This window comes from Electrophorus electricus, chromosome 26, assembly GCF_041902795.1.
Source record: "Electrophorus electricus isolate QZ-2024a chromosome 26, ASM4190279v1, whole genome shotgun sequence".
Lineage (NCBI taxonomy): Eukaryota > Metazoa > Chordata > Actinopteri > Gymnotiformes > Gymnotidae > Electrophorus > Electrophorus electricus.
In genome coordinates, this window is record NC_137522.1 from 7,672,859 (window position 1) to 7,685,000 (window position 12,142).

Below are 12,142 nucleotides of genomic sequence, written 5' to 3' on the forward strand. Positions count from 1 at the left end.
CTACTGATTTCTTTCCCAGCAGCCCACAGGCACGCTTTGATGTTGCGAAAGCGCCGACTCCTGTTCGGTTGCATAGTTTAATGGACCCCCACCCCAGCGAGGGCGGAGACCACAGACTGTTCCCAGGCCCTCTTCTCCACCCTTCGCTGCGTTACAGGGCTTCTCGTTTGGTTTTTTCCCCTCCTTGGTTTTTCTCCGCCACTGGTCGCACTTTTAATACAACACTAGCGTGGGCAGATTGATTGCTCCAACACAAGTGTGCTTCTTCCCTCCTGTTTCTTCCTGTTTCTTACTGATTTGCCGACACCGAGGGCGCTTGTTTGTTTGTTTTTTCTCACCCTTGCGTCCGAAATGCCCACGGCATCGCCGCCTCCCCGTGTCTGCCGAGGCTCTCGCCTGCTCGTCACGGCCCGGGACTGGGGCGGGGGACGCCACTGATTTATTACGCTCTTTTTGCCTCGGAGCGAAGTTTGGCTTTTTTGGCCGTTTTCCGTAAGCGCGAGCGGCGGGCGAAGGCGGCGTTGTGAAGCTCGTCGAGATAACCATCGATGAAAACCGCGATGGAACAGCAGTGAGAGACCCGCCAAAGAGGAGAACAAAACCTGGGCTGTGGGGTCCTTCTGCTTTAACATGTTTTCTGTTTTCACCAGCGCCCGAGTACCTGTGCAGGTGCAGCTGGAGTGTGTGTGTGCGTGTTTGAGTGTGTGTGTGTGTTGGCACAGCAGTCCACAGCCATTACACAGGCAGGCCCGTGTTTCAGAGAGCAGCTGCTGCATGCACCGCTCCTCACACGCCTGAAGGGGGCACCCTGCAGACCTTCTCTTCTCCCAGTTTGCACCAGACATGACCTAACCTGTGTAACTCCCCATTGCCTTTACCTGTCTCAGGCATTTCTTTATTCATTCTGATTTTTACTTAAGTGTCTGCTTATTAACGGATATGTATTTGATTTTAATGTACCTCCGTGTGTGTGTGTGTGTGTGTGTGTGTGTGTGTGATGCCGTCATTCTCCTGTACACCCTGACGCCACCTGACTCCTCTTTCTTCCAGCGTTAGTTACACAGATCCTCCGAAAGGTTTTTTCACTTCTTGTTTTCCTTTGGGTTTCTTTTTCTTTCCCTTTCTCGGTTTCGTTTCGGCTTACGTTATTGTGAGGCGCCGAGGGGCTGACCAGGCGACAGACGGCCGGTTTCAGTGAGCCCTCCCGTCCGGGGTCCTTTGACATTCTTCATTTATGTATTGGTTTGGCGTTTTGGTGGGTGCCCCACCTTCAGCGCAGCACTAAGCAGTGCGAAAGAAAAGCCATTAAACTAAAGGTGAGAGTGAGTATCCGTGGGGGCGTGGCCAACGGCGGCCCTCACGCTGCCCCGTCCAGGGGCTTTAATGGGGCGTCTCACGGACACACCCCCTCGCCCGGGCACAGATGCCTCCCTCGAGCACAGACCGAAAATAGAGTCACTTTGAGAAAGAGGTCAGTTAGGTGACAGGCCCAATACATCAGCAAAACACCATGCAAATGTGCACGCACACACACACACACACACACGCATGCACACACAAACAATTGAATAAACGTTATGTGTTGGTTCCTGAGAGGTAAGTGATCGCTGTTCGGAAGAAGTCCAGTTAGCCGCTGCCTTTTCCGATGTCACATGACCCCCCCACCACCCCCCACCCCCGCAATCTATCTCAGAGGGTATCCAGTTCAGATATATTCTTTTATTGCTCCAACCACATACATTGCTTTGAGCATTAGAGTGCCAGCCCTCCTGAACTGTCACGGCCTGGTTATATTTTTGATATATTTCTACCATTTCTGTCACTAAGAGCCTGACCTGTCATCCATCATAGCGGTAGACTGATGGAGCCGGGTGGCGAGGTGGGTGGAGCCCGACAGGGGGGCGGGCAGGGGTCTCTTCACGCGGCCCGCCGTCACCCTGCTGGGGTTCCTTCTCTCTCTCGCGGACTACAGAGCTGGACAGGCTGCTCCAGGCTCCCAGAGCACACCGGATCACCGCCCGGCCCCGGCGAATGCAAAGCTTCCCGGGGCCGCAACTAATGGGCCGCAGGGCGGGATGACTAAAGAGATCGCCCGACCCCGACGCAAACAAACAGGCCACCGCGCGTGGAGCAACACTTCAAAGTCCCGTCCCGTCCCCCCCGCTATCTCCCGCTCTCTTTTTTTCTCCCCGCTAGCTATAAATCCAATTACCTCTGTGTAGCACCGGCAGGCGCTTCCGTTAAAACACATACACACACACACCACATCAGCGCAGCGTAGGCATGCACGCCGCACGCGTCCGGCGCGTTTACCTGCATCTCCCCGGACTCTCGCGGGCGTTTAAGCACTAATGCTTCGGGATAAATGACAATTAACGATGGAGCTTCTTACTAAAAGCATCATATCAAGTGTCCTAGCGTTCGAGCCTAGTGTCAAAGCAGCGACAGCAGACTGGCAGGCTGGACTTCTTCAGGAACGCGAGAAAGGAGATTGAGTCCTGTGGGTTGGGGTTTTTTGGGTTTTTTTTCCTTCCTGTGGTACACTTTGCTGTCCCCAGACTTTTAAGTTGGAGTCCACTGAGTAAAGCAGGTCTCGGGGCCATTGTTGTAGGCCGGCGTGGGTCTAGAGTCAAGCACCAGGGCCTCGGCTGACAGGCAAAGTCCTCTTTCACCCCCATGCATCCCTCAAGCTAAAGGATTCAGTCAAGAAAATCATATTAGTCTGGATTTTCCGCCACTGGCATGTACCTGAGCCTTCACTTAAAGGACTGGTTGCCTTCTCTTTCCATGATGGGGGATGTGAAGCCACTGTTGAGGGTTAGAGAGGAAGACATTCCTGGCCTGCTCACTCTGGCCTTCTGGGGAAAACGAGCCCGCCGCTCGGAGGCTGTTCGGACTGTGATGTTCAGCTCAGACGTTGTCATGGAGGGTGCACAGACTGAGAGCCAGAGACCCAGAATCCACCCTCCTGTCGTGCCCAGAGTGGGGGTTTCCAACAGACACCGAGGGGAGTCGGGGTCGGAGGGTATATGACGGATAAGAATCCCATTTCGTTCCTTTCCGCACCTGTTGCGATGAGCCGTACGGAAAAGCTCCTTGTCGAACCTCCTGGCAGGTGACTACAGGGGACTACAGGGGCCCAGATTAACGTACCAGTTTCCAAATCCTCCATGTTTGGCCAAACAAGCGGTCTGGCTCCCCACTTACTAAAATTGCAGCGGGACATCAAATCCGTGGGAATATTTTGGCGAGTCCATCCATTTGACATTAGTCAGGATTAATTCCTTAATTATGAGTTGATAAATACAGACGTTGAGAGAGAACATCTGCACCCCAAATCCTCTGAATTGTTCTAAAATGTGTCAGACACATAATATGATGATGAAATACGACTCTCAGTAAATGAGGCTGGTGTATCAGGTATGAGGTAATAAGTACTAAATAATTACTATAGTTAGATTTAGTAATAGATTTAATAAAGTGTGCTTCTTACACAATTTCCACTCCTCCTCCCCATTAATACCTCCTGTTAATAATAATAATAATATTAGTAGTATTAATAAATGTATTAATGATAAGAACATGTCAGCTGCTGCTCTGTGAATGGATGGAGAAGTGTCGTCCTTTCCTCGGGTCGCCGTGAGCTGATCGCTATCGATAGTTGTGTCGCCATCACTCTTAATGGTGCGCCATCACTGAAGAGTTTCTGAGTTCCCTCTGCCAGGCAGAAAAGGGAACCGAAGGAGAAATTCCATGAATTGATATTGAATAAATCTACGGGGCAGGGGAGGTTCTGAATAGGTCTGTTTGTATAATCTGGGTGGGATTATATAGGTGGGATTGGTGAGGATTAAGGGCCCCCCACCCCCATCTTTCCCTGCCGTAACGTTGCCCCTCCGTGCCGCAGTGGGCCGCGGCCCTTCAGGCTGGCTGCCGGGTCCTTGCTTGTGTGTGAGGATGCGCACGATCCAGAACCACAGCCCAGCAAAGCCTACCTTCCACAACCACTTTGGCCAAGCGTAAAGGCCCTGGAAAGATCTAGAAGCGGTGAAGCACCATTGTTGCCCCCTCGCACACCGTAAGATCATCAGTGGTGTGGGATTCTGTCTGTCGTGCTGAGCACAGGTGGGTGGTAGAGACGGGGATGAGCGTAGGGGCTCTTGACGGACGGTGGAGGTGAACCAGGGTGCCAGCGTCTCTGTCTCTCAGCCCTGTAGCATAGAGGACAGTCCTGCGTGAAGTACAGGGACAGTCCCTCCCCTCTGACCAGCTCAAACCGACCACCTGTCAAACCTGAACCAAGAGTCAAATATCCACGAAGCCGACGTGCTTTTGGACCGATTGGGATACTAAAGCATCCGCTTTTTGTTAAGAGGGTCGTTCTCTTTCAGAGGGGGGGGGTTGCCACCCACCGGCTCAGGAAGTACAGTCTCCCTGTAGCCGGGTGCTTTTGGTAAGAAAGTCTTTTTTAAAAAAATGTGTTTGAAGGAAGCCAGGTACGTATGACGTGAGAAGACGCGTGGTTTTGTTCTCGTTGTCTTTAATGCTCTTGTTTTCAGTTTGGAGCTCAGTAGCTTCCCATGCATCGTATGAGTTGACATTTGGATCCTAATGTTTTCTTTACAATCATTTATTTTGCAGAGAAATTCATTTTCCTGTAATCCCTTAGCCAGTTTTCAATTAATTTCAGCTTCTTTTTTTGCAGAAGGTGTTCTGTTGAAGTTTCAGTTCTGTTGTCTCTTGGTTTGTTTTCCGTGAAATTCCCTTATCAGTTGTTTGTTATTTGTTTTTTTTGGGTTTCACAAACAGATATCAGTGTCACTAAAAGAATCATTTTAATATGGGCTATATAATGGACTTCTTATAGAAAAATAGACAAGGGAGGTGTATAGACACACACACACACACACACACAGAGAAAGAGAGAGAGGCATCCAGCTGCTGAAGTTCACACACCGAGCAGATACGTAAGGAGCTGAGCTGTAGTTCCATGCTGGGGGAGTGTGCGGTCGTCCCCGCACGCCTCCCCGCATTCAGCACTGCTCTGAGGAGAGAACCCTTTAACACAAGGCCTCCCCGTTGATCTAGCAAACAGGATCTCCATGAGTGAGCTCCAAAGTCCAGCCCTCCTCCAGGGGGCGTGTGCCAGGCAGTGCAGCCCAGCGTAGAAGTCACCACGTTCTAGTGAGACATGGAGCAGTAAAGCCCATGTGCACCCTTCCCAATCCACCATTCAGCATCCCAAGATGTGCAGCGCCGGCCAAAGCCGGACTCGCACGGCCTTGGCTGGGGCCCTGTGGCTACGCCGGGCTTTCAGAATAAAAGCCCTTTTTTTAGTTAGTTTGTTTGTTTTGGGTTTTTTTTTAAACATCATCATATCTCATTATTATGCATGTCATGTTACAATCCTCTTTTGTTTACCTTTACATTTGGCCTCTGAATTTTGTCTGAGTTTTTTGCTATTATTATTATTTACCTTCTTTATGTTAAGTACGGTCGTTGCTTGTTTTTTCAGTTCGGTTTTTCCCTTTTATCATTTTCTTTTTCTCTTTCCCATCTTTTCGTTTTTTTGTTTTCCACCCCCTCTCCCCGCCCCCCTGCCTTGCCCCGCCCCCCCTCCCTCCCCCCCCCGCCCGAGCAGAGCCCTCCGCCCCTCCTCAGGAGATTACATGCTCCAGCCCCAGCTCCACCTCCCTGCTGGTAAGTTGGCGCCCCCCGCCGGCGGAGAGCCAAAACGGGGTGCTGGCCGGGTACAGAGTGCGCCACGTGGCGGTGGGGGGCGGAGCCGACCCCGGAGCCGAACCCGCCGAGGAGCTCCAGCTCCCACCCGCCTCCGGTCAGATTACGCTGCGGGGGCTCGAGAAGTGGACGCTGTACCGCGTCACCGTGGCAGCCGCCACCTTCGTCGGGCCCGGTCCCGAGAGCCCGCCCGTCCTATGCCGGACCGATGAGGACGGTACGAACACCTGTATTACGCCACAATTCTAAAGCATGCCTCGTACCATAATTCTTAGCAGCCTGGTTTCAATGTAAAAGGCTTTCTGTAGCAGTTCTTCACATCGTGGTGGAGACGACGTGCGTAATTTCGTCTCTTTGCTTTTCCTGGCACTTTTTTTTAGTGATGTTTGAGATTTCCGTCACACCCCTGTGATCACAACATGCTTAGTAGCCTTGTTTAATTTATAGTAGCGGCAATAAAAGCTAATTGGTAGAGGGTTAAGCGGCACAGGGATACTGTACAAAACGACTGGAAGCACACCACAGCAGGTCATTAAGACGCTTTCTCCAGCCGCCAGAAGCAGTTACCGGAACGCTGGAATCAGGAGGGGAAACGCTGCCCCTTCAACTCCCGGCTCTTCCCCAGAGCCCCCGAGGCACAGGCCAAAGTGCCAAACGTCTTGTTTGACAGCCCCCCAACGGCAGGATGGTCGTCTCCGTTGCCAAGCGGCTGGTTGACGCAGCACAGGCTGCCTCTGTGTGAGGTTAAAAAATGGCTGCAGTATTGAGGCTTTTGCTATAAATGAGATTTATGTATATATCCTTATATAAATAAACACACACACACACACACACCTCCTCTTCTTGTTGCTAACACCGCTGGTAGTCTTCCAGCTCTGCGACGCAGGCGGTGTTTTGGCGGCCGGGCCTCATATAAAGCGATTTGTCATTCGCTTCCACATCCGCAGCCGCTGGGTGTCGGGCTGAGCGCGACGGGTCGTCGTACGCGGGGGGTGGGTGGTAGGGCGCGCTGAAGAGAAGACAGTGAAAGAATGTAGGCAAGAGATCCAACTTTTATCCAGGCTCTTAAGTGACTGAACGCACTCGAAACTTGTTCCACTGTTCTGAAGGCGGCCGTCCCGATTACAGGAGCCGTTCGTTAAAACGAGAAAAAAGCCAGAGTGCTCCATTTTGTCTGTGTCTCAACGCCAGCTCTAATGCATCACAGACTGCTATATTTGGGTCGGTTTAACCAAAAACCTACAAATAAAAATAACCATTATGTTATATTAGCGATTCTGTTAGGTTGGCGGGTGTTTGGCGGATATATTTTGATCCGATTGTGAGATTGTGTCTTTTTTTCCCCCCCCCCCCTCACACAGTTCCTGGCGCGCCGCCGCGGCGGGTGGAGGTGGAGGTGATCAACTCCACGGCCCTGCGGGTGATGTGGCGCTCGCTGCTTCCCGGGCGCCAGCATGGGCAAATCCGCGGCTACCAGGTGCACTACGTGCGCGTGGAAAACGGCGAGGCACGTGGCCTGCCCCTCATCAAGGACGTCATGCTGGCCGACGCCCAGGTAGGTCTGCCCCCCCCCCCGGTGTGTGATCCCGGCTAAAAGCCTCTCAGAGCCTCCGGTGCGCGCCACGGCGACCAGTGACGATAATACAGGTGTCGCTGAGCGCTGAACGTGGAGTACCGGAAGCAGTCAGCTTCGGAAGCTGGGATTAGAATAAAAGAGAGGGCAGGGTCGTCATAGCAACAGGGAGGCAGGCCGTGAGACTGTGCTGCTGCCATGAGTTCCTGTAGCACACCTGCTGGAGCAGATACACAGGTGCCAGCAACACCGTGGTCATAGATTCAGGCTGACTAATGCTGTAAGCATACAGTAGGTTTTCCGCGCTAGATTTTAAGCTCTTATATTGTTTTTGGGTTTTTTTGTTTTTTTAAACATTTATATTTCTATGCCAGTCATTTTGGCCAGTGGCAGCTTGGCTAGTTCAGTTAGCTTAGCTTCCTACCGTTGAGTTAACGAGGCTCTCGAGCTCACGTTTTGATCCAGCCCGCCGCTGGGCTGGGATCCAGCTGCTCGTCGGCCCAACCCGCTCAGGGGGCCTCGCTAACTGCCCCACGTCTGGCAAGGTAGGGGCATTGCCTAGCACTCAAAATGCCCCCCAACCCCACTCTCCGAAACAGAATCCATGAACAAAGCATCATTTTTTTTTCTCCTGCTTTTACCGTGTGACCTACTTGGAACAAACACACTTGAGAATCTGCCTTGGCCTATCTTCACCTTTCAAACTCTTATTTCTTCCCCCTCTCTCTCTCTCTCTCTCCATCTCTGCCTCCACCCCCTCTCTCTCTCTCTCTCTCTCTCTCTCTCTCTCTCTCTCTTTCGCTCTCTGCGTACATCTCGCTCTGCCTTTCTGAAATTGCTTTCTCCTGCGCCCTCCTCCTTGGGTGGGGGGGCCGCAGTGGGAAACGGACGACACAGCTGAATACGTGAGTACGGAGCCTCCGAGTGTTTGGTGTAGTCGCCGAACGTGCGTTATTGCATCACCCAGTCGTCTAACCCCTCCCACATCCCACACACACACACACACCCTCAGCCCAGAGGGCAGGCGGCAGAGAAACGTGGAGGTGGGCCGCACTGCCGGGCCCTCAGATGTAACGCCCCAGCGTCAAGTCCCACCGGTCATACACAGACAGGGTGATGCAATATCCAGCACTCATTCATGTCTACCGCACCTTGTCTCTGGTGTGCCTCGTTTTTACAGTGCTGATGTGAAGTGCTGTGTCGTGTTCTGTGTGTGTGTGTGTGTGATGTGACTTCTAAGACGTTCCCTTTTCTATTAGAATATTCTAGAAAGAACCAAACAATAATTTCTTGTAGAAGCGTTTGTTGATTGATTTGTTTGTTTGGGTTCTGGATATTTGTTTGTTTGTTTTTTTTGGATGTAGCTGTTATGCATGGTTTACTGGGCTTAAGCGTGGGGTGTGGCCAGCTCCAGCTGTTTGGAGCCTCTCTGCTCTGCCCGCCGGCATGTGTTCGCCCCCACCTCACCTGGTGAGGTCTGGAGCCTCGCCGCCGAATTAGCTCACCGCACACGTCCTCCACAAGGTCCATGAGAGGGAGAGAGATGGTGGGAGGGAGAGAAAGAGGGGAGGAAGGAGAGAGAGAGAGAGAGAGAGCATGAAAGGATGAGAGGCGGTGTGGGGGGAGGGGAGGGGAGGGGGAGAACAGACAGATGGGGAGACGGAGTGAGAGAGATGGAGTGAGAGAAGGAAGAGAAAGCGAAACAGAGACCACGGGAGAGCCAGAGGCAAGCCTGACCAGCACCTAGTTATGATGAGCGGGTGTCAGATATCAGTGCGGCGTGTCTTGGGAAGGCAGACAGTGAGAATAGATTCAGCCCATTAAACTCGGCCTTTGAAGAGTCCACACGCGTCTGACCGCCGCACTGGCGGGCCGTCGCATAGGGGGTGAGACGTGGGCGATGGCCGGGCGAGCAGGGTGGCTGAGTCCGAGTACCAAACCCCTGCTCCCGTCTGTGACCTGCAGGAGATGGTCATCGGAGGACTGTGGCCAGACACCACCTACTCGGTTACCGTGGCGGCATACACCACCAAGGGCGACGGCGCGCGCAGCAAACCCAAGCTGGTGGCCACCAAGGGAGCAGGTGAGCGTCCGCACGCCACGCGGGGGAAAAAAACAAGTGGCTGCCCGAAAACGGAGCGCAGAGCAGGATCATCGGAACGTCACGGGGGGAAACCTCCGCGGAGGGTGGTGTGTGGGAAACATTCGTCATGTGGGGTTTTGTGTAGAGGTAAAGGACTAAAAGAAAGATGGGGTGTAGATGCCTGTGATTTGGGTGGAGGGGACAAGCCCCCTTTAGGAGGTGGTCATGTTTTAAGGACTCACCTCCTCAGATTGAACTGTGTCGGCTTTCAAGCCCAGAGGACGATTCGAATCATCTCTGTAGAGTGGAAACTGCAAAGCACAAGCACAAATGGGAGTGTCACTATAGTGGTACAGTGTGTGTGTGTGTGTGTGTGTGTGTGTGTGTGTGTGTGTGTGTGTGTGTGTGCGCGCGCTCTGGAGCTCACCGTGGCAGCCCATTTTCTGGCCGGCGTGGCTCCGAGCGTTGCTGTGAAACGTGGAGAGCGTGACAGGTGTGCCTATCGCAGGTGACAGTGTGTGACAGCTCCTCTACAGCTGCCTGTCAGTCTCTGCACTCAACCCCCCCCCCAACACACACACACACACACACGCACGCGCGTACGCACGTCAACACACACACACACACATTCTAACTCCGCCTCTCAAAGAAGGCCCCTCCCCCAGCCACGTCTCCTTTCTGAGACTGTGGCGAACGAGCTTAAGTTAAAGAAATAAAATAAAGAAATAAAACGAGACAGGAAGCAGAAAATGGACTTAGCCCTTCTTAGGTAAAGAGCATCATGGTTTTTCGTGTGACGGGGGGCCGGACACTTTCGCACTGCATTTCTGGGACATTATGCTGTCGGTGCACTTAATCCACCCCCGATAAGGGCCGAGCCCTTTTCAGCCGCTGACAGAGGCATCGCACAGAGTGAAAGGGCCCCCCCCCGCCTATCGGAGGCAGACGTGAGCCTGGGCCCCAGCCCCTCCCCCACCGAAACCCCCATTTTTGGCCTATTAGACACAAGCCCCAGAACCTTCTGCCTGTACCCTCTGTTGTCTCAGTGCTGGGTTTGGACCACATTCTGTTCGTACGGGTAATATATAAACGCAGCATGTTTTTGAAATGAATGAGGCAACCAAAAAGGGGTTTTTGTTGTTTTTTGATGTTTTTTTTTTTCCTTCACTCCTTCTCCGTGTCTTGATGTATTGACGGTCGGTTGCGACCCTGCCCCACGCGGTTTTTGTTAGCGGAGGGCGAACTCGACGAGCATCGACGTGGCGATTACAGCCCCGCGTCATCAGCTTACTGGCCCTCAGTCTCCCAGCGGACGTGGCCGTATCGATCCTTCTCATGCCGCCGCGTCGTCCGAGAGGGCGAGAGACACGCTCGTGATTGACTGCATGTGTGCTACCGAGCCACTGCCAGGCACTGGGAGACCCAGCCAACCACGTCCGGCTCCGTTGGCCCGACAGCCAAAAGAGATCTGATTAATACCAGCCCACTTCTGTTTGGTAGTCTATGGACTATGGAAGTCTTATAGTGCAACAGTGTAAAGTAACAGCCATGCTCGTGGGTGCCCTGCTGGTATTTACTTATTTAGTTCCTGGATTTATTTAGTTATTTATTTATGGGATTTTGTGACATCAATAAAGGCAAGTGAAAGGTGAAGTTTTACGAAGACCTCATTGGTATAAAGGGGATGTTTTTAACCGTTTATCTTACAAAATCCTGATAATCCTGCAAATTTCTGCTAAGGCCCCTCCTACCTGACCCATGTCAGGCCCCTCCTACCTGTCCTTTGAATCATATGAGGCCCCTCCTACCTGACCCGTGAGTCATGTCAGGCCCCTCCCACCTGTCCTTTGAATCATATGAGGCCCCTCCTACCTGACCCGTGAGTCATGTCAGGCCCCTCCTACCTGTCCTTTGAATCATATGAGGCCCCTCCTACCTGACCCGTGAGTCATGTCAGGCCCCTCCTACCTGCCCTTTGAATCATATGAGGCCCCTCCTACCTGACCCGTGAGTCATGTCAGGCCCCTCCTACCTGTCCTTTGAATCATATGAGGCCCCTCCTACCTGACCCGTGAGTCATGTCAGGCCCCTCCTACCTGCCCTTTGAATCATATGAGGCCCCTCCTACCTGACCCGTGAGTCATGTCAGGCCCCTCCCACCTGTCCTTTGAATCATATGAGGCCCCTCCTGCCTGACCCGTGAGTCATGTATTTCACGTTTGTCAGGCAAAAGTAACAGAACACAGACATCAGACCTGGAGAGGAGAGATTTTTAGGTACCAAGTTCAGAGGCGGGGCCCAACCTTGCTGGTGGTTGTTTTCTCTTCCACCTCCCCTTCACAGCTCCCCTCTGTTTCTCTTGTGGACTTTGGAGGTGAGAAGGGCAGTTAAGGGCTGAAAATGAGAATGTGGGGGTGTGAGAAGAGGACATGAGGGTGTAATCCAGTCCTGGCTCAATCAGGGCCTGTGTGTCAGCAGTACCATTCATGCCAGGGAGGATTGGAAACGTGCCTGTGGTGTGGCCGCGCGGAATTGAGAAGTGTGTGCAGGCGTCCACGCGGCCCAGTGCCGCTGTGTTTAGCCCTCTCTCAGACTACCTCAACCCCCTCACGGTCCCTCTCTCCCTCTCTCTCTCTCTCTCTCTCTCTCTCTCTCTGTCTCACTCTTTCTCCAACGCTGTCTTTCTCTCTCTCTCCTTCTCCCCTCCCTGTGTCTCACTTTCCATCTGCTTCTCTCTCTCTCTCTCT

General features: G+C 52.7%; 1 protein-coding gene across 17 annotated transcripts in view; it reads left to right on the forward strand.

The window, feature by feature from the left end:
- ptprsa (protein tyrosine phosphatase receptor type Sa) overlaps window positions 1–12,142 on the forward strand; it is a 165,720-nt gene that overhangs the window by 114,932 nt on the left and 38,646 nt on the right. For 11 of the 17 annotated variants that reach the window (XM_081708290.1, XM_081708287.1, XM_081708294.1 and 8 more), the window contains 4 exons: window positions 5,642–5,956; window positions 7,101–7,294; window positions 8,191–8,217; window positions 9,278–9,395. The exons of 3 other annotated variants lie outside the window; for them this stretch is intronic. In XM_081708290.1, coding sequence (XP_081564416.1) covers window positions 5,642–5,956; window positions 7,101–7,294; window positions 8,191–8,217; window positions 9,278–9,395 — 654 coding nt within the window. The remainder of the gene's footprint in view (window positions 1–5,641; window positions 5,957–7,100; window positions 7,295–8,190; window positions 8,218–9,277; window positions 9,396–12,142) is intronic. 3 more of the 17 variants (XM_081708292.1, XM_081708296.1, XM_081708291.1) reach the window with 1 other exon arrangement.